This window comes from Hirundo rustica, chromosome 7 (genome assembly GCF_015227805.2).
Source record: "Hirundo rustica isolate bHirRus1 chromosome 7, bHirRus1.pri.v3, whole genome shotgun sequence".
Classification (NCBI taxonomy): domain Eukaryota; kingdom Metazoa; phylum Chordata; class Aves; order Passeriformes; family Hirundinidae; genus Hirundo; species Hirundo rustica.
The window spans coordinates 9,474,184-9,495,881 of NC_053456.1; the positions used below are offsets into that span (position 1 = coordinate 9,474,184).

General features: G+C 48.8%; 1 protein-coding gene across 1 annotated transcript in view; it reads left to right on the forward strand.

Annotated features, from left to right (window-relative positions):
• Nucleotides 1-736: 736 nt before the first annotated feature.
• ITGB5 (integrin subunit beta 5) overlaps nucleotides 737-21,698 on the forward strand; it is a 57,321-nt gene continuing 36,359 nt past the window's right edge. Inside the window, exons 1-5 of the mRNA XM_040069489.2 lie at nucleotides 737-926; nucleotides 4,894-4,979; nucleotides 11,658-11,862; nucleotides 16,138-16,387; nucleotides 19,680-19,848. Coding sequence (XP_039925423.1) covers nucleotides 821-926; nucleotides 4,894-4,979; nucleotides 11,658-11,862; nucleotides 16,138-16,387; nucleotides 19,680-19,848 — 816 coding nt within the window. The 5' untranslated portion in view covers nucleotides 737-820. The remainder of the gene's footprint in view (nucleotides 927-4,893; nucleotides 4,980-11,657; nucleotides 11,863-16,137; nucleotides 16,388-19,679; nucleotides 19,849-21,698) is intronic.

Here is a 21,698-nt window from a genome sequence, read left to right on the forward strand (position 1 = left end):
ACGATTTATGATTTATTTCAAAAGCAGAAAAACTCAGAAAACTCTCCAGCAACCCAAACACGATGATAAACCCGATGTTCCTTTCGATCTGAAGTGTTGATGTCCGGGCGGCGGGGGCGCGGACCGTGCCAAAAAGCCGTCAGACAGCGAGCGCAGGCGCTGCCCGGGTGCCCTGGCTCAGTGAGCCTTCAGTAAGTGGACACGGTCTGTTTGCACGGAGAAAATCCCCGAAGCAGGAAAAATGCCGCGTAAGAGCAGGCACTGACCCGTGGGGAATGAGTGCAAGCCCTGCTGTGAGCGAGAGCGCGCATTCCTCGTGTGCCTGTGGGTCCGTCCGTGTCCGTGTGTCTGCGCACGCCCTGCGTGTCTGGCCGTGGCTGTCCCAGCGGCGACACGTGCATCTGCAGGGGCAGCCTGTCCTTGTCCGTGTCCCGTGTCCGTGTCCCGTGTCCGTGTCCCTGTCCCGTGTCCGTGGGCCCGGCCGTGCCCCCGGGTCGCGCTCCGGGCCCGCAGCGGACGGGGCTACGCCTCCCTGCACGGGGCGGGGAGGCGGCAGCGCACCCTCGGCAGCGGGACAGACACACGGACAGACCCACGGAGAGGCACACAGGCACACGGACGGCGGGACCCGCACGCCGCCCCATCCCATCCCATCCCATCCCGCTCCGCTCCGTCCCGTCCCGTCCCGTCCCGCCGCCCCCGGGCAGCTCCGCGGCGCCGCCCCCGCCTCCTCCTCCCGCCGCCGCCGCCGCGGCCGCACAAAAGGCGGCGGGGAGGGCCCGGCCGGGAAGGGCAGCCCGGCCGCCCCGGCCGCCGCACCATGCCCCGCCGAGGGGGGCTGCCGGCCCCCGCCGCCGCCCGCCGGCCCCCCCCGCTCCTCCTCCTCCGCCTCCTCCTCCTGGCCGCCCCGCTGCAGCCCGGCAGAGGTAAGGGCCGCCCCGCTCCCGCCGCCCCGGGCCCTGCGAACGCCGCTCCGGAAGGCGGCTTGTCCCCCAGACCCGCCTCGCTGCTCTCCGTTACCGTCCGGGTTCTCTCCTCCTCTCGTCCCCCTTCCCGGTGCCACCCCCCGGCCCCCGCTTTGCCGTGCGCCCGCAGCCGGCGGGACGCGGGTCCCCGCTGTCCCCGGGCCCGGGGGTGGCCACTGCCGGGGCTCCCCGCGCATCCCCGCCGGCCCCGGCCCCCTCCCCGCAGCGCTGCCCGAGCGCGGGTCCCCGCCGCCCGCAACCGGGGCCACGCACCGCATCCGCGGGGTGTTACACCTTCGCCTTAAAAAGCGTGGAGCTGCTGTTTATAGCCTCGCTCCGTACATATATTCCTAATGGAAGCGGCTGCAGCCGCTGCTGTTCGCGGTTAAGCGCTTCCCCGGGATGTTTGCCTGAGCGCTGTGTGATAATCGATGGGATGAGGAGAAGCAGAAAGCCGCACACAGCCTGTCGCGCTGCCGGTGACCCGTCTTCACTCTCTCACCTTGTATCGTCCCCCCTCGTCTGCGAGGCGCCCAGAGAGAGAGAGGTCCTTGTCCCCTGCGGGGATGCTCTCGGCTTCCACACACACACACTGAACTGCAGTGCAGTCTGTAACTCTGCTCCAGCATTACTGGAAATAGGGTTTTCCTCCTCTCTGAGCACTTGGGGAAACTTCTTTATAAGGAGGAAGCCCACAAAACGCCTAAGTCCACCATTCCAGTAGTTGCTCTCAGTGCTTGATATTGTAATGAGTGATCTTAAGAGGAGGCTCATCTCACAGAGTGCTGTGGCACATAACTGCAAAAGCTCAGAAGAGGTTTTCTTAACTGTTTATTTTTGTGTGCCTGATCCATGAAATTGATGGTTCAGTGTTGCAGCAGACTGTCTCAGGGACAAGCCTCTTCGAATGGTTATTGCAAGCACAGATGAAATGCTCTTTTTGCATGCTTAGCTGTACAAAGTGCATCACGTTTGGTTTTTTTTTTTTTTTTTTTTTTTTTTCCCTCCCTCTGTCTTCCCTGAGCAAGCCAGTACATTCACCTCCGTTTGAGGAGCTGCCCAAACTAGGATTTCTTGCAGAACAGGTTTAAAATGAGGTCTGATTGCCTGGAGCATCTTTATAAGTAGATTTGCTGAGTACCTTTCATCAGAGTTTCCTATCTTGCTCTCCATCTGTAGTTTGATGTACTAAAATCTCTGCTGTCTAGTGGGATATACCATCTACTTTTTTTGGCTCTCCTGCAGCTCAGTCCAAGGGCAGGATGTAATTTGGAGTTGTTCTTTGTGCTTGCTGGGCACTACTGTGCAAAATAAATAGGGTGCAGGGCTCAGGACTCAGTGGCATCATTATGAAGGACTGTCTGTGGGCTGTGCAGTGCAGCAGACCATGGGGGTGGATTATTTACCTTCAGAGTAATCCAGGCTAAATCCTGGATGGAATTTCCCCCATTATAAGAAGTTTAGCTGATTTTTCAGGAGTGGTTTCGTTAAATGTATGATAGTCCAAAGAGCAGATTGAGTCCCTTGCAGTGTCATTGGGTGACTTGCCCCAGCATATGCAAGGGTCTGGACTGGCATGAGCATCATCAAGTCCTTGTTCTGCCTGGTTCAGGAAAGACTGCTCTGAATCAAGCACAGCAAAGTCTTGCATCTGGAAAATCCTGTGTGTTTCTACTCCAACTTATAAAGCTCAGGTTTCAGTCTAAAATTGGAGGGCTTCACAAAGCTCTGTTTTCACAACAATGCTGGAAATGGTTTAGTGTTGCTACAGAGTGGAAAGAAAAGCATACTTGGAAACTTCAAAAGCTGCCACCATGAGGAATGTCACCCCATGGCTGGCCACAGGAGCGTGGGCTGCTTTGGTCATGGCACACAGTGGAAGGAGGAGACCTTGGTTTTCATTCAGCTATTACTGTGACTAAGTAAACCCTCAAAAATCCAGCAGTCAGGAATGGAAGTAAATATTTCCATGCAGATTGGCAAGTGAATCTGTGGGAGAGCCAGGCCTGGGTAGCCAGGGTACGAATGAAAGTATTTGCTACATAAAGCCCTTTATTTTTCTGGGTTACCCTGTGCACAGCTGCCAGAGCAGCAGCTCACAAGGGGAGGCTTTGGGCCATGTTGTAGGGTTTGCAAATGCAAGTGTTAATTGCTGTCTAAATTTTAACTCAGTTGAACAAGTTACATTTTGCTTTATACTACCTATTTATGTTTTGAGCTCTAGCGATGTCCAGGAGCTGGAATATAACTTCTGAATGCGAACAAGGAATGAAATGCCTGGGGATGTGGTAACAGCCAGAAGAAAAAAAAAAAAACCCACACTCTTAAGAAGGCTCTTGTTTGGTATGAATGAGCCCAAGGAGCCTGTCTGAATGAGAGCCACAGAGAGAGTGCAGGGCTTGGCTCTCTGGGGTTAGAGTTAACCACCTTGTGGGCAGCAGAGGTGCAGGGTTCTGGCACGGTCAGGCCTCTGCAATGCCTGAGAATGACTGACAGGACCTCCTTATGCTCTTTTTGTTTTTAGTCCAGGGCACGCTAGGTTTTCCTCCAGCTGTCCAGTTTGATTCACTGCTTCCTGTGCTCACAGCTCAGCTCCTTATGGGAGCGACCCAGGCAGCCACAGCTTTCCATTTCTTGGTGCAATATTCACATGGGATACAGCAAAAAATCCTTCTTCCAAAGCTCTCATGGCAAAAGGTTCTTGGGTCAGGAGAAAACTTCGTAGGACTCTTCAGCAGCTATTGGCAAGTCTGCGGAATGTGCAGATCACGCCCAGTAGCAGCGCGGTGCGCTGGTATCTGCAGATGCAACTGGCTGGAAATAGAGGCCTGACAATGCTTTTATTGACATTTGGGTTGGAAAAAATAGCAGACTGGGAGTCCAAGCCTGAGGCGTTTCATTTGGAGTGTGCAGCCTCTGTGCTGAAACCTCGGTTGAAGATTTCTTTAATCATTTATTGACAGCGGAAGTTAATAGCTGCACCCGGGGGAGCTGGGCCATCAGTGGCATCGAAGGGCACATTCATAGCCACAGGCATGCTTGAACAAGCTGCTGCATTCAAAGCCCATACCATTGATGTCTACTTCAGCTTTACTTGTGTGGTTACGCTTCATTTTTAAAGCCCAAAGGGCAAATTGTGGATTTTGCGAGCGTAATCCGCTCGGGACCGCTTGTGCTGCTGGATACCAGCAATGCAGGAGCAAAAAGCATCAGCCTGGCTGATGCCCCTGCTGGGATCACAGGCAGGGAGAGCCCTCGGTGTCTTCCACCCCTGCTGCCTTGGATGTGGCCCAGTGCAAACACACTGCAAGGCTTAACCTGGATATCCTGTGGAAATGGCTCTTGTAGTAAAATAAAAGTAATTTACTGTATCACGCGTCCTCTGTGAGAATCACCTGTGTGGGAAGGGGAGATGAGTATGTTTCAAGAGTGCTTCAGTATGAGAATTATGGGGAGAGGCCCCCGTATATATTCAGCTAGAAAAAATGAGATGATATGCCTAAAGATGTGACTTTAGAAGTCAGCATCTCAGGGGCTTTTGGACAGCTAGCTCCATGTTTCTGACTGGTCAAACAGATATTGCCTTCTATCCACAGCAGTGGGAGTGTTCAATTAGGCAATTGATTAACCAAACACCATTGAAAAATAGTAATGAAAAATCACCATATTCAGTCATATTTTAGAGGTCCTCAGCACCCCAAAGCAAGTTTCTGTCCTTTTCATTTACCTTAGGGAAGGAAAAGAAAACAAGGCCTCCTTATAGGTGAAGAGGGATTTATAGCTTCTCCTGCCTTTTAGGCTCCTGGCAGATTATTTGCTCTAGTTGGAATTTATAGTGTGTTTAGCATTAAGAAGGTCTCAGAACTCCCCTAAACACTGTTTTGGAGTGGAATAACCATTCAGCTCATCCTGTTCTCTCTTGCTGAAGGTCTCAATCTGTGCACCAGTGGAAGCGCCACGTCCTGTGAAGAATGTCTCCTCATCCATCCCAAGTGTGCCTGGTGCTCCAAGGAGGTAGGTGGGCACACCTCCTTTGTCCTTCATGCTTTTTGTGGTGCTGGAAGGGAATGCTTTTCTCACCTTGCCTGCTCCTGACTCGTGCCACAAGGGGTGAGTGAGGGCAGAGGATGCTCCATGCCGAGTATATTTTGGGTGTATGTGACTCCTCAGCTCTTTGACATCATAGGAAGTGAGTCTTTGACCCCCCTGGCCCCCACACACCCTCAACAGAGCAGCACTGTTCCTTCTGTCCCTTCAATTACCTTCTTGTTTTCGGTGGATGCTGGGTTCCTGCATGGGCTCTGTGTTGCAGGGAGCCTTGCTCCAAAGCTCTCTCCCTAAAAAGCCCCAAGCCCCTGGCTAGTGTCCTGCTACGTGTCCCTCGTCGTGTGGCCTGGCGTGGGCTCTTGGTTTGTAACAATGATAATTCTCTTTTCTGAATCCATTGTGTCATTTTGGAGGGGGTGACCAGTGCTTCTGGCGTCGGTGCCGTGACTTGCACAGAGTCCTTGAGCACTTCAGAGGGAAGATACATCCTTGTGTTGATGCTGAAGCTGCTCACTCATAATTCAACTGTGCCTCCCTGTTTGTGAGGAATTGCAAATACCTCCCCCTGCTCCCTAGGGGCTGCTCATGAGTTTAGATCTATATATATATAATCCAATATATGTCTTAGCAAGTGGACTTACATTTCTAGAGAATAAGGTGTGTGAAAGACCATAAAATGTCTGCTTAGTACCTGTCCTAAGTGTTCAGGAGAGGAGTATGGATGCTTTCACATGCACAGAAAAATCTGAAAAACAGGCTGGCACAGCTGCTGTGTCAGGAACCAGTTTTGGGATGTGAGGACCCCAGAGCAGTGGATGATCTTGAACCTCTCAATGGGCATGGCCAGTGGCGATGCTGTTCTGTTCCCTGCTGACCCCTAATCCTCTAATGTGGCCATCCCTGTCCCCTTTTGAGCGCTCACTTCATCTTCCAGCTGCAGCTGGTGTTGCTGAGCTGAGGGTGCAGGCTCTGTCCCCTCTGCTGCTCCCATCCCTCCTCCTGCCAGGCCTGCCTGGGGCAGCTGCCAGCTCCAGGACAGAGGATGGGGTTGGGGATGGAGATGGATGTGGGGTGAAGGTGGCTTCCAGTCCCTCTGGTTTGGCTGGGTCTTGCAGGGTGCCCGAGCCATTGGCTCTCCAGGTCTGTTCACTGGATTTTTCACTGGTAAGCACAGTTGCAGCTCTCCAGGGGAAACCTGGTAATGCTGCAAACACCACGCTGCCTGACAGTGTAACAGCTTTCACGGGTTGTTTTTTCCAGCAAGGCGATTGGTGTGCAGAAGGGAAAGGGTATAAAGCAATAGATCTTGCTTCTGAGACATCTTGTAAACAGCTGTAAGAGCTCCTCTTCCAGCCAGCCAATCTGTGGTGGTGAGATTGGATCCAGGAATGCTGGCTGTTAAGCTATGGGTACCCAATAGCTGGTGCTTTTTTTTGTTGGTTTGGGGGGTTTTTTGTGTGTGTGGCTTTTTTTTTTTTTTTTTTTTTTTTTTTTAACTTGGCATCAGAAGGCAACTTTCTGCAGAATGCTGCTAGTGGAAATGTTTATCTGGTGGTCGCTGTGACCACTAACTGTACTAATGGGACTGGCAGCCTGACTCTTATCAAGCAAACAGGATCGTTACCAAAGAAAAAGAAAATTCCTAACGGGAATGGAGAGGCCAAGGAGGAAGATGGGTGTTTACAGGGAAGTCCTGTAATACTTCCTGACCTTTAGCCTGCAGCAGCTATTTAAAAATATACAGTTCAAGGTGTTTTGTTCCAAGAGCTACGTGTTTAAAAGCTGCCGTTCCCTTTACATGCTACATGCTAAAACTTAGAAAGTTCTTATTCTAATTCTGTGGGGTTTTTATATATTTTTTTAGAATGTACTCTTTGAAACTAATTATTGCACTTTAGCTGAGCTCATCGGGTGAGGTAATGGGATTTCAAAAGATACCTGGAGTTTTTCAACTTCAGAAAGTTTTAAAGTAATAATATAAACCACAATATCCACCTTCTTTTCATAGTCATTTCACCACCTTATTCCCCCTCCCTCTGCTGCAGCCTAGTCAGGTTTATTACCTTTATTAAATAGCTCCTAATGTGTTTTCCTTAGCATTTTTTCATTAGCTATCTATATTTGCCATATCTATGTATGCCAATTGCTATCTGTCTTGCCTGGGTGTATATATGCCAGACAAATTTTATAGCTCTGCTGCTCTTTTAATAGCAGGTTAAGATATTGGAATGAGTTCCACAGACAGCAGCTGTGTTGTGGTAGAACCTCAGTCAGCTGATTTGTGTGTACTTTGTACTTCCTTTGCATTTACTTTACAGGTTTGGGAGCAAAATTGGGCCAGATTTCGTTGGCCTTGTAAGCAACAATTAATAATTTTGTCAGGAAATATATATAGTAGAAGTCTATCAGTACATGTAGTGTAATTCTATATATAATGTATACAGTATGTTTAGAGATGTCTGTTATGTGGTTTATATATATTTCTATATACACAGTGTATAGATATATATGTGATTGCATTATGTAGTTATATATGCAATTGATTTTCCTGTATACTTATACCTTCTTGTATCTCTTTTGGGGATATATTTGGGGCATAATTTCACTTGGTGGTCCCATCATACCAGTTTCCCAGGAGGGATAAGGTCCCTTGAATTTACATTGCCTTGAATTGTGAGGGTAGGGGAGAGTCTGTACAGACAGATTTTACAGCAGAGCAGTCAAGGTGCTCTCACTTTATGCCTGCCACCTCCTAACCTGTTGGTACACGATACATCACGTCCCCTGGCTTGGTTGGACTTCTTTTCACTTCTGCTCCTGTTCAGCATCTCTGTTCACACCCAAAGCTGATGATGACGATGGCAGCTTCAGGTGTGCAGCAGCCCTAGAGCTTCCAGGGGCTGCTGAGCTAACCACAAGTCTTTGGGCTCTTGGAAATTTGGGAGCAGACATCGGTTCTGTTGGCTCGTGGAAGAATACCTTGAAAAGCTGGCCTCAAAGTGGTGATTTCAGTGGCACTTAGAAGAGGGGATGTGAATACGTGACGTAACCATCACCTAAGCATGCCTTGAAGCAGGGCTCTCTGAGGGAGAATGACTCTTGGGGTGATGGAGACTGCTGTAGCCTTTCCATCCCTGCTGGAACTGAGGAATCTGCAAGGCCTAGGAGAAGCTGGAAATGAGAAATTGCTGGCGTGGTCCTGGTAAAATATTCTGACTGGAAATGGCACACTGGGGTTGCTGTATCTCTCTGGCAGCCTGGTTTCCATGTGTGGGACCGGAGGATGCTTGTTGAATTTTTTGCAGTGGCACCAGGTTACCTAGGTTGAGCAGGACTTGGGTTTGCTGGGGAGCACAGGCAGCTCTGGAAGTGGCTTCAGTGGTGTCCTCTGAGCTGCCAGGGCAGGTGTGATAGACAGGTGGGGATTGTGATTGTGATAAACCTTGCTGGGATGATTGTGGGGAGCAAAGCTCTTCAAAAGAACATTCGGGAGTACCAGAATGGGGGGAATTTTCACCATTACATTTCCTTTTTTGCTGCTTTGGGGAGCAGTGTGCAGAGGCTCCTCTTGTTTGTTAGATGTGTTTGTTAGGTGGATGAACTGTGTTCATCTGTCCCTTACCTATGTGGAGGCATTTATGTGTGTACATGGAAACCAGAGATACACATTAATTAAACTGAAATGTCCTTTTGGAGTAAATGAACTGAAATTTTCCCAATGACCCCCTCTGTTTTCCAGCAGATGCTTTTAGCCCATCCTCTCCCATCTCAGAAATGTATGCCTAGAGAATGAGGAAAGAAAATCAAGGATGTTCCTAAAGGGAACATGTCAAGTTTTTAAATTTTTTTTGATGGGGAAAGCAGGCCTGTTTCAGATGGAATTAATGAAGCACTGGATTGACTAAAGCCAAAAATGATTGAGACCTTCAGCAAAAGAGAACAGGCTGGGCTGAATGGCAGGGACATGCCCAGTCAGGAATTAGATATTAGATACAGTGAGTGCTATTCTCCATTTTTATAGCATGAACCAAGCAATTTGTCTTAAAACTGTCAAACTGATGAGCATGTAATTGTCACGCTGTTGTCTCCATTCATTCTGTCTGCTTGTGTGCATTTGCCTTTGTGAGCTTGTTAGCACCGAGGCCAGGAGCAGCCAGAGTTACTGACAGGGGCTGGGGGATCTTCCAGAGTGCTCCTCGGTGGCTGCCTTTTGGTGTGGTTTCTCATGAGCTGTCTGGACCTGTGCAATGCCCTTTATTCCCCAGGTCTGCTCGTCCTTTTTCCCTTTACTGAACCTCCATGAGCCTTGATTTTCTCTGTCACAGAAAACCTTGCACTAGAGTTGGACGGTACCTGGTGGCCCCGGTTTTGGTTTCGGGTTTTGACCTGTGGGTGCAGCTTGGGTGTTTGTTTGCAGGGTGCAGTGGTGATTGCTGGGACTTTCCCAAGGCCACTGTCACCTCCCTGCTCAGTGTTGCTCTGCCTGGGTAAGAAATCAAGATGAAGTAGGGGTCAGTCCTGCACCTCCGAGTGCTGAGCTGCACCATCCTTCCCTCGGGCATTTGCACCCCTGAGGGTGGGTATTTTCTTCCACCTCAGGTAATAGGGCTTTTCACAGAACAGGAAAATAGCTGTATTTGATTGGAGCTGCAGGTTAGCAATTGCTGCCCTTTGGCAAGTCCTCTGGACCCATCTTAGAAGAAAGTTTAGAGAAAATAGCTGGATCAAGCAAGGGGGACCTGGGGACTGGAGGAGCACAAAGGTGCTGCTGCCCTAAGAGTTGTGTAGGGGCTTTTCCCTGACCTCCTGGACTTCCTTTGGAGTCTTTGGAGCAGACCTGGGAAGGCTTGGAAACACCTGATAGAAGCTGCAGTTATGTAAGCAGCCCTAAATATTGTCCTATTTGGATGCTTCTCTCCAATGTTAATTACTTGAGAGTAACTAAAAGTTCCCAGCTGCACTCCTGGGCTGCTTTTATTGCTTTTTGCAACGCTTTTTTTTAAAGTGTCCTTTCTAATAGGTGGCAGCAGAAATGAGCCTGCAGAGGTGTTCACCTGGAGCTGTGGTCTGGGTGCTGGGAGAGTAGGAGAGCATCTCCCCCTGGGTGCCCTGCTGATGGGTGGAAAAGCCCAGGAGCACAGCTGGGCCCCACCTGCTTTTTGTTGATTTCAGGTAAAAGCACATCCCAGAGAAACTTTTCTCCAAGGCTGCCTAAAGTGCACGGCTCTGAAAGGCTGGGCGTTGTTTTTGGTTATGTGAGGGGTTCTGATTTTTATTTTGTCAGGCTGGAGATGATTTAAATAGTCCCAGTCCTCCTTTTTTGGAAGTTCATCTGTTTACACGACGCGTTCCAAGAAATTTGTGTTCGTATCCATCTGATGCGCCGTCGTCGGTTTCTTGGCTGGACCCTGCTGCTGGATGCTGGAATGCAAATCTCTCATTTTTCAAATAGCATTGGGACCTTGTAGTGAGAAAAATGCAGCTGGAAGCCTGTGTCTTTGTCCCAGGGCCCTGTATCCAAGCTTGTCCTTGAGGGACCCCTGGAGATCACCCCATGAGGATCTGTCAGGAGCCTCCCCCTCCTTGATGTCCTCTGCCATGCTGGAGTTTCGGCAATAAGTGAGGTTTATTCAGCCCCACACTGGTTTTGGCTGAACAGCTGAAGGAGGGGCTGGCATGGCTGCAAGCATCTTCTCTGCATTATTTCGTGTCATATTAGTCCCTCAGCCCTGGAGCTGAAGAGGGGTGTCTCTATTGTTGTAGTGCAGAAATAAGTAGGAATCGACTGTTGAAAATCCAGCAAGTTTTGGGCATGTGACTTGTTCCCTTTGGCACTTTTGGGGAGTTAAAAAAAAAAAAAGGCATTCTAACAAACAGGCTCTTTGCAAAAGGGTGCATTGTGTTCCCGGCTGTTCCTGAGTGCTGCCCTGCACAAGGCTGCTTTGTGCACCACGCACGGGGCTCGCAGCATCCCAGGGCTGGAGCTCTGGGATGGGTGTTGGGAGACTCCTGGCCATCCTTTGGGAGTGGGCCACTGCCCTCACCTTGCTGCCTGTGCCTAACTGCCTGTGGTGGGCACGGAGTGCGTTTTCACCAGCTCCCGTGAAGGTTATCCCACCTCCCTTATTCTCCACGCAGTTCTTGTGTGGGGATGTGTAGTGTCCCACCTGTCTTCAGCTTCATATCTTTATTTGGCCCTCTCTGGGTTGGTGGGTTTGTCCTGCTTCCCTCAGTGCCACCCTCTTGTCCTTTCTTCTGTTTTTTGCACAGCTCCTTTGAGACAATGCATGTGCATAAAATAATAGGGATGGCAATGGGCTGTCCCTGCAGCAAATCGAGTGCTTTGCCTTGCTCTCTTGTGGCAAGGGCTGGGAACAGGTGCTGCTGCTGTGGCTGGGCTGAAAACACAGGCTTAGGTTTCTGTTTCAGTGCTCTGCGAGCAAATTCAAATCCTCACAGAATTTCCTTTTTTGGTTGATGCTTTTGAAAGGCTCAAGGCTCCTTCTGAGTACAGCCATCATGAAGGACACCAGCTTCTCCCTGTCATCGCCTAGTTGTTAGATAGCAGCATGTCAAAACAAAGCCCCTGCTGTGGGATTGACGTATTCCCCTCCACTTCCTTTTGGTCCCTCCTTCACCCCCCAGGATTTCGGCAGCACAAAGTCCATCGCGTCCCGCTGCGACTTCCTGCAGAACCTGATGGCAAACGGCTGTGCCGGGGCCATCGAGAACCCCAGCAGCAGCATCAGCGTGGTGCAGGACGTCCCTCTGAGCACCAAGGGCTCCGGCCAGACCCACCTGGACGTCACGCAGATCACGCCTCAGAAGGTCGCCTTGAATCTTCGTCCTGGTGAGTCCCCAGCGGCTCTGTGGGGTGTGGACAAGGGAGAAAGGGTGGCCAGGACAGGACAAGAGCACGCTGTAGCTCATGGCCCTGGAGCCCACGAAAGCAGGTGACTGCTGGCCCCCCGCATAGCTGTGAACTTTGGAGTGCATCACAAACGGGTTTGGGGCTGGGGCACGTGTCCGCTGCTGCTGGGCAAAGTCGGTCAAAGCCCGCCCACAACTGCTACCAATAATGGTCTTAACACCTGCATGTGTGTAAAAGGAACCTGCTCGGCTTAAAAAGGGAATCGCTGCATGGAAGGAGTTAAAATAACTTTGGTTCCTCCACTAAGCTGACAGGGCATGATTCTAAACTGAGACAGCTCCTTCTATAAATTGGAAACAAACCCACATATCTGTTTTCTGTCAGTATGCAAAAGAGCTATGGGATCAAGGAAGAAGATAGAGATTTGAACTTGTGACTCAGGCCTTGGACTGTAGCCAGGTCCCTCTTTCATTCTCCTGAGCCATCAGTTTTCTTCAATCTCTTCCTTTTAATTAAAAATTAGAAGGGAATGGCTCATCTGAGCCATCTGAGCATGCTTGTTATCAAAAGTTTTTGCATGGTGGGGGAAGGCTTTAATGTGGGCTTAGAATTCTTGCAAAAATTTGGCAGCTGACATTTCTGAAGAAGGGGAAAAAAGCTCTTTATTGCAAAGATAAGCAAATATAAAAGCTTGATTCATTATAAGCAACTGGTGTGGGTTTCTAAGGCTTACAGTTTTGTGACAGCTCTCATGAGCATACTGAAAAGAGAAATATTGATATTTTGCCCAAGAAAAACAGGGGTTTGATCTGGTGCTTATGCTACCTGTGCTCCCCCAGAGCCTACCAGTTGTTGCAGGAGTTTTTGTTTTAGCTGTGTTTGTTACAAATTGTCATGTTTTTCAATTAACTTCCTCAGTTGTCATTGGTCAAATCTAAAAAAATTGCTTCAAAGCCTTAAAATCAGATACCCGAGAGCAGTCACTGCTGCACATACATGTGGATGGATGGCTTCTGCCACTGAATATTGTGTTAGGAAGAGGGAGGAAAAGGGAATTGTTATTACTGCTGTTTCCTGAGGCAAATCCTGACAGAAAGGGCTGGCTCAGCTTCCCTATCTCACCTCCTGTACCTCCACCTCCATGTGCAGTGCCCGGTGCTCAGCAAATTCTGCTTTCCCAACCCCCGATGGTTTTGCCCACTCCATGTCCACTGCTCTGGTCAATGGTGGTGTTGGGATCCATCTCCCTGTGGGATCTGTGCTCTTGGAAACCCTGGGCTGCACACGGCAGGCGTGCTGCTTCTGTCCATCCTTACTCATGGCCATCCTCAGTTCTGTGTGATGGAGAAGCTCTCCAGGTCTGGGCTGAGCTGCAGGAATCACCCTGAGGATCCTGCAGCAATCCCCACGCTGAGCCAGTCAACTTCTGTCCCTGTGCTCCTCTTGCAGAGCATCAGAGTCATTGCAGGAGGAGGGACAAACCTAGATGTTTGTAATAGGATCTCTCATTTTTCTTCTCTTTTTGATGTTGGGCAACACTTCACCTTCAGGCTGATGACTTCCTAAACCCTTGCATTAGCAGGCCCAGTTTAAATTATCCATTAATCCTTGAGCTAGAGAGAGCAGGTTTCACCCTGTGAACCCAAGACAAAAAGGAGACAATGTTGATTTAATTTTGGGCGTGAGGGGTGCACTGTTTCAAAGATGAATTCATGTGGAGGTCTGTGGCAATGGTGATCTTTTATTCTTAGACTGCTAAGCAGAAGCAGAAGGGAGTGGATTGTCAATTGTTTGCTGTTCCCACCCAGGCAGTTTGATCTCATCATCCTGTGGCAGAAGTCACATCCCCAAATCTGTGTCCTCAGCTAAACTCCAAAGGCCTTAAATTGATGTCCTTACAGGGTAGCTTTTGGATTGAGCATTTGGTTTTTATAATATTGCTTTTTAATCTTGAGTCCAGCTACAAAGCAGTATGTCCTAGTTAAATGAAACAGAAATAGTGTAAAAGGACTTAAAAATGAATAGATGCAAACTGTGTTGCCCATCAAGCCATAAGCCTCATCAAGCAGGAATAAGCTGGATAAGCATGATTGTCGAGTTTATGTTCTTAAATTGACCAAAATAATTTTTTCCAGTTTCTGCACTGCCTCTGCATGATGGTATTCAAGAAAAAATTCTGAATTAAGCTCTGAGTTTAAAACTTTTCAGTAAAAGCCCTAAGGAGAGGATGGTGGCAACAGTACATGAGGAAGGAGGGGGCTGGATTATCCCTAGAAGTGTGAGGGTAATACTGTCCATAGAGAATAATAAATTCTTTTGCACTTACATCTACATACATTAGCGATGTTCTCTCTGACATAATTGGTTTGTGCAGTTAGGAATGAAAGAAGAACCAGCCACAGGATCCTGTTGGTTTTGGTGCTTCTCAGGGACTAATAAATTCGTAACTATTAAGGGAAGCATGTTTGATCACAGCATCCCAAATAACCTTTCTGGCAGGAAGAACAGTGTTTTGGAAATGAAAATGTTGCAAAATACAGAGGACACATCCTCTTTTCCAGTTGGAAAAATATGTAGGAATGAAAAACCTGGGCATGGGATAGAATTTTCCCAGATTTAAACACATATTTGCAGCACCGAATTAAAGTCAAGCTTGCTATCACAGTCTTTTACCCTGCAATCAGCGCTGACAGGTTTTGTGCTACATGAATTTTGTTCTTTGTTCCACCACAAAACGCATGCCAGGTACAATGTGAGGCTCACCTGGAGTACCTGCTGTGCTCCACATCCCGGCTCTGTGCCAGGAAAGTCCTGCTCCTGCTGGACAAGAAAGCTGGGGACAGTAAGGAGGAATATTTATGGCGTGAGCTTCTTGCTTCCTGCAGCTGGGCGCTATCTACGTGTGCATGTTTGTGCCTCCTGCAGCCCTGCCTTTTCCAGGTGGGGCTGTAGCAGATTGCAGGGAAATGCTGAAAGAGAAGGAAGGTGTTGTTTGAGGAGCTCTAGCTTGGGGCAGCCTGACCCCAGGTGCCGGGCAGGGCTCTGCCAGCCAGGCTGCAGAGCCCCTTGTGCTGTGCATTGCCAGCGTGGAGGTTTTGGGCTGCTTTTGCTCCTGTTGGGCGGGAAGTAAGTGGGAGCAGCTGTGCTGTTGTGCACAAGGAGGAGAACAATAAAGCGGTTAGGGAAATGTTTTCACAATACTAAAAAATGTGAGTTCCGTTTCTGGGGAAGAAGAGGGGAATCCACAAATGTTCTGCAGAACCTGCCACAGCTGGCCCAAGTTCGGCCTTGCCTGTGAAGGGCTGGGAGAGGGCAGAACTGGGAGCTTGGTTTTGAAAGGATCCAGTTCCCTGGGGCTGAGACCCCAGTGAAATGGAAAAGGGGCTAAGGTGGAAGCTGGGAATATGGGATCTCCAAACCAGCCTGGCTTGTGAGGTTGGGGTTTGTGGTTTTATTTAGACCCCTCCCTTAGCAAAGTGCAAGGCAAATTTTTGCCACCTGCTGTCTGGCTGCACCAAGGTCCATCTGGTGTGAAGCTGAGTTCACTTTGAAGCCACCTCAGCTTTTTTGAGGTATAGGTGTTGGCTGTGGTGGCCTTTCCCAGCACCCCTTGCAGAGGGCATCTCTATTGAAACCAGAGGGGCAAAGGAGAAGGTCAGGGACAGGCTTTCCTCTGCTTCTCTTCACGTCTGCACAGCCTGTGACTCAGCCCTGTCATCTCCTTCGCCTGTGTTCTTCACTTCAGGAAGTTTCACCTCTGCCTCAGTGCTTCCCTCAACAAATGGTGACCTCAACAAATTTCTTTTTCACTTCTCTTTTGCCCTGATTTCTCCAGCTCTGTTTTTGGGTGAAGCTCCTTTTCAAAGGTGTTTCTTCCCTTCCCTCTAGGAAAATATCCTGGACTGCACACAGGGCAACAGTGTTTTTCATGTGTCCCTCCCTTAGATGTTCTCTCAGATGAGATGGAAAGACCCTTTCTGATACCTCCAAAGAGCTAAAATAGAGACATGCACTCCATGTCTTTTTCTTGCCAGCCAGTATGCTACATAGCTTAAGGGGACTCAAAGTCAATACCTGTTTTCCTCTAAGTCTCCTAAGGGGTGTATTTGGAAAAGCTTATTGCCCTCACCTTCTTTTTTTGAAAAGTGATCTGTCTGCTCTGCAGGGGGAAAAAAAGAAAGAACTGTGTGATCTGGATTTTTATGTGTGCTGGGAGTTTCCTTTTCACTGTGCCCAACCTTTGTGTGTGTGCAGGTGACCGGACGTCATTCCGAGTTCAGGTGAGGCAAGTGGAGGACTATCCCGTGGACCTCTACTACCTGATGGATCTCTCCCTGTCCATGAATGACGACCTGGATAATATCCACAATCTGGGGACCAAGCTGGCTGAAGAGATGCGAAAGCTCACGAGCAATTTCCGTCTGGGATTTGGCTCTTTCGTGGACAAAAACATTTCTCCTTTCTCCTACACAGCACCAAGATACCAAAACAATCCCTGCATTGGGTAAGTGGTGGCTGCACCCTGAAGGGGCAAGGCTTGTGTCTTTCACGTGCCTTTTTGCTTTAAATAATGAACCACACTTCAGCCCTGGCTTTTGGGAACGATGATCAGCCGTGGCTGTCACTGTGATACTTGGGCAATTCAAAATAGGACAGCTTCTAATTTTGCTGTGGCTGTTGGGAGACCTCTGCATCTAGACATGGAAAATTGTCGTACCAGGGAGCCTGAAGCTATTTTTGAGTACCTGAAAAGGATGCAGACATTGCAGGCTTTTTTACAGCCTTTAAGGAAAAGGAGCCGGGGCCAGGGCCAGAAATTCCTGATTTCTGTCCTAGCTCTGAGTCATAGTTTGGCATTGAGTAAATCAATTAAACCTTTTGGTCTGCATTTTACAGATAAGGAGACCAAGGCGATGTAAATCCTTTTCAAGAAAAGTGTTTGGAGGAACTGAGATTTGTGATGGCCTTCAGTACTGATTAATGAGTTTTTGTAGAGTGTTTTTAAGGTGGCAGGCGAGTTTTTTTCATCTTTATTGCTGTGGCAGGAAAGCAAACTGGTGGTTACAAAAGACACAAATGATGTGGTTTACTTTGTGGTGATATCAGAGCCTTTGTCCCTTTATTTCCTTTTTTTTCGCTTGTGTCTTTGCAAGATTTTTTTTGTTTGCCTTTTAACTATCAGAGTCGGGATCAAGCCCATTGAATTGAGGATCATGCCAGAGCGAAATTGGGTGCAGGGAAGGGTGTCCAGGCTTAGATGGGTTTGGGTGTTGGAACTGAAGGATGGGTACTGCAGCAAGTGCCCTGCTGGGAGAGTGTCACCACTGACACCTTTGGAGTCCCCATCTTCACCTCGTCCATCAGCGGGTGCTTCCTAGTCCTGTTAGGGCAGTGAGGAGAACCCTTTCATTTGAGCCATTTGTGGATACTTACATTGTCAGATCACCTCATGTGTGGATGCCAAGCTCTGTGCATGCTCTAAGAGGCAGATAAAGACAGCTTGCATCAGCTGTGAGTTCCTAGGCCAGCTTTTGGCACTGACCAAGTGTTGGCATCTCACTGCACATTGGTTGTTGACCAGACAAAAATTATCTGTATTCTCTTTTCAGCAGTTCTGTCCAGAGTGGAAAGTCAAATGGATTTTAACACTGAAAACTTTAATCATGAGGTGAAAGTGACCACACTGAGCCAGGAAGGTGTCTCTGCCACAAGGGGATTGCACACCACACTCTTCATAGTGCATCTCCCAGAAATTTGGCACAGCCTCTGAGGGATCCTGTGTCATCTCTGTCATCCTTAGTCTCTGACACCTGCCCTCAGGCTGGGGACGGGCTCCAGCTGGAGAAATCCTGGAGACTTTGTTTGGCTGGTGTGTGATTTAATTGACTTTTGCCGAGTAAAACATGCAGGAGGAGATGGGTGCAAAAGGAGGAGAGGGTGGAACTGGACAACTCAGTAACAAGGCATACCTGAAACTTCCAATGACCTTTTATCAAGAACATCCAGAGCTGTCAGCTCAGCTTTTCCCACCACGATCAGGCTCTCTGTGTGTTCCTTTGGTTTTACCCAGGTGGTTGTTTTTCTTTCTATGGGTTACATTAAGCCAGCCTGGTCTTGAGAAAACATTTAGGAAGGATTGCCCACAGCATCTCATCTGGTGGGTGTTCCCTTCCAGTTGCCATGTGTCTCCTCTCCATCCAAACCAGGGGTGCTGGCTCCCTGCTCTCTGATGGAATCTCCTTGCCCAGCCTGCTCTGGCTGCTGCCCTGTGTCACTGGTGCAGCGAGGTGGGTTGTCAGGCGTGGTTTTGTTCGCGGCTATTTCTGGTGTCAAAACAAACCTTTCAGCATCTAAGAAAAGCTGCAAGTAAACACGAGCTGCAATGGGCGCTTTTTGCCCCTGGTCCAGACTCTCCCCTCTTCTTCCTTGTGGCGGTGACTGACTTGCAGGTCTGGGCGGAGTGCTGCCCTGTTTCCCTTGTTTCCTTCATCACCTCTGCTCCTGACTCAGCATCCTGATGGGCAAAGGGCAGCTTGCTGAGACCCTGCTGTGCAGAGGTTTCAGACATGGCAAACTCCTTGCCTTGACCTGGATGTGAGCATGATGCAAGTCTGGACAGGGATCAAAAGGGATCTGCTTGCCAGCCAAGCCCAGGGCAATGAGACCTGCCCCCTGCTTAGGTGTGTGTGTGGCTGTGTGGATGGAAACCCCTGCTCTGGAGTCACTTGTGAAGGATTTGAGTTCTCAGTGATGGTAAATTTTAAATACTCCTTTGTGTAAAAAGCCTCTTGCAACTTATCCATAGTGGGTCATGTGTCAGCAGAGGTTTTAATTGTACTCTGGGTTATATGTTAAAGATAAGAGTGAATTAGTGCCAGGCCAACTCCTTTTTAAACACATTTCTTCTTAACCCTTCCCACCCCTCTCTCCTGCACACACTCACTGATTTCCCACGCCACAGGAGCTTCTTTGCTGAGCTCTCCAGGTGAGCACCAAAACTGCCTTCTCATGGTTTTATATGGAGAACAAAAAAGGTTTCCTGGTAGCCTGCCAAATCATTTCTCTGCCTTAGGGTGCCCATCCTCTCTGCTCCGGTGGCACCCTGGGAAGCAGAGATGGTGTTTGCTCACCAGCTTGCAGGGAGAGTGGGAGGCAGCTTGAGCTGGTGTTGGTTAACACTCCATCGCGAGCTGGGCAATTGCCAGGTGCCTGGTGATGTGCAGTGGGTGTAGCATGGCTTGTACTGGCAAGAAAACTGGATGACACAGTGAAAATCCATACTGCAAGGTAGCTCTTGGCAGTGTTGCTCCTGCCCTTTGACACCAGCCCACTGGCTCTGCGGGTGTGGGACACGGCTCCCATGGCCCTCCTGGGCTGCTGGGGAGGGTGGATCTGCCAGAACACAGCCTCTCCATTGCTGGGTCACATCCTTGACTGCAATTTCCCAGTGTGGAAACCACTTGATGAGTGCTGAAACTGCAGAGCTGCGTGGCCCAGGGTGGGCTGGTGCTCAATGTCTCCACTCACACAGTACGTGGAGAAAGATGTTCAAGTCCTGGTGGGATGTCTGGAAACTTCAGCTTCTGAAAGTCCCTGAGGAGAAACAAAACAATATAAACTCTACTGTAGGGTTTTGTAGAAAAATAACCAGAAATTGAATTGCCCAAAATACGAAGCATTGTGAAAGTATTCCAACCCTTTGAACGGAATTTTGGAGACCAACCTGGTAGAGCTGGGAGATTCTTGGCTGTGGGTGTGGTTCCTCCCAGCTGACTTCTCCTCTGTTCTTCCCACAGTTATAAGCTGTTCCCCAGCTGTGTCCCATCCTTTGGCTTCCGCCACCTCCTGTCCCTGACGGATAAAGTTGACCGTTTCAACGAAGAGGTCCGGAAACAGAAGGTTTCCCGCAACCGAGATGCTCCAGAGGGCGGCTTCGATGCCATTTTGCAGGCTGCTGTGTGCAAGGTGAGTTGCTCTGATTTCTGGAGGTTTCTTCTGCTCTGCTCCTGAGCAAGCTTCAGTTTGACATTTCTTGGAAGTAGCTACTAAATTTTTCTTGGAGAAATTGAAAAATGCTTTTAGAAGTAGAGGCTTTTGTTTTTATGTGCTTTTGTAGATAAACAGGCAAAGGAAAAAAGGTTAATTCTTTTTCTAGTTTAAGAGGATAAAAATGGAGCTTTTGCAAATGCAAATTTAGGGCTGAGATTTCATTACACAGTTAGATCTTTAGTGCTGAGCACCTGGGACAGAATCGACAGAATCCTTTATGATTCACATACACTTGAGTTCATTAGCACTGCATGTTAGATCAATGTGTTTTTCAAGGGTGTGTCAAACACATCTTGCAGCAGTTGACCCATATTGAGGGTTGAAGCTGGTTCCTACTGCTCATAATTTCCCTTTTAGTGTGTGTGGGGTTGATCTCATCTCTGGGTGCTGATAGCCTTCTCTCCCTCTTTGTCAGCAGAACTGGAGCAGAGGTCATTAGCTTGGTGCCATGCTCGCCATGTCCTTAGGGTTTTTGGAGATGCTTGCTTGAAGATCCTTCTGGAACAAGTAGTTGAGTTGCTCCATATCCCTTTGTCATGAATAAAAGTGTTTGCTCCACTCTGACATGAGTCTGAGCTTCCCTGCTCACCAGGAATGGCTCTATTTTCTATTTTCCCTACTGCTGCAATTTGCTTTGTGCTTGCTTCAACCTTGCATAGTCCTTTTGGTTGGGCATGTTTTCTTCTGGGTCTGAATTATGGGAGCTGGGAGGTAGGAATGGTCTGCCGGAGGAATGGGAAGGAGGCATGTGGACAAACAGATCTCTCCTTGCCTGGGTTGGTTTCAGTGTGCTTCATGGTTTTGGCAGGACTGAACCTGCCCCATTGGGGCATCTTCCCACGGATATTGTTGTTGGCATAGCTACATTGCTGCTCCCAATAATTGCCTGGATATAAAGTGCTCCTCAGTTTTGGAGCGGTGGCTCCCATGGTTAGAGCAGGGATGGCTCAGGATGGTGACTCAGTTGTACCATTCATCATGTGGGTTATTGCACTCCCTTCCATGATGTTATTGCAAAAACAGGCAAACATTTCCCGATGCTGCAGCAGTACTTCAGTGTGTACCACAAGGGCTCATTTCTGGAGTGCTGGTGGAAGGCAGGAGACCTGCAAGATATTTCCTCTGTATCTGTGCAAGTCTCAGACTGTTGGTAAGGACCAAAATCTTTACCTGTCCTTCTTGAATGCACAACCTGGTCCCTTCTAAATTTCGAAGATTAATTTAAATGCTGGTACCACCTAAATTCAGGAATGAGCACCCTCTAGGAAGGGTGAGCAAAGGTGAGCATGTGCACATGCATGACTGTTGGCATGATGTGGCAGGTGATGACAGTGAATTTCTGCAGCCACAACAGTTAATTAATTACTGCATTGGCAGTCCCTTGCTCTGGACAGGGAAGCTGGCTCTCATCACAGCCACGAGCAGCAAAGAGTCTGTCTGGTCAGAGTTAAAAAAGGCAACATTTCAGGGCAGCTGATGAACATTAGGATGTTAGATCCTATAATCAAAATGGGAACTTGTTGCTTAATTTCCCTCGTGGTCCCTAAGCGATGGCCCGGACTGCGGCTGTGGGTTGTGGTGATGAGGCTCAACACCACTGAGATGGGTGAGGGCTGCAGACATTTGGGGTGGCACTGAAGTGCAGTTTGCTGACGAGGATGTTCTTGGCATGGAGATTTTTCAGCCTGCAGTGACTAATGGAGCATCATGGGGATGAAAACCTGAGAAACAGGCAGTAGTTTCTGTTAACTGAGGAACTATTCCAC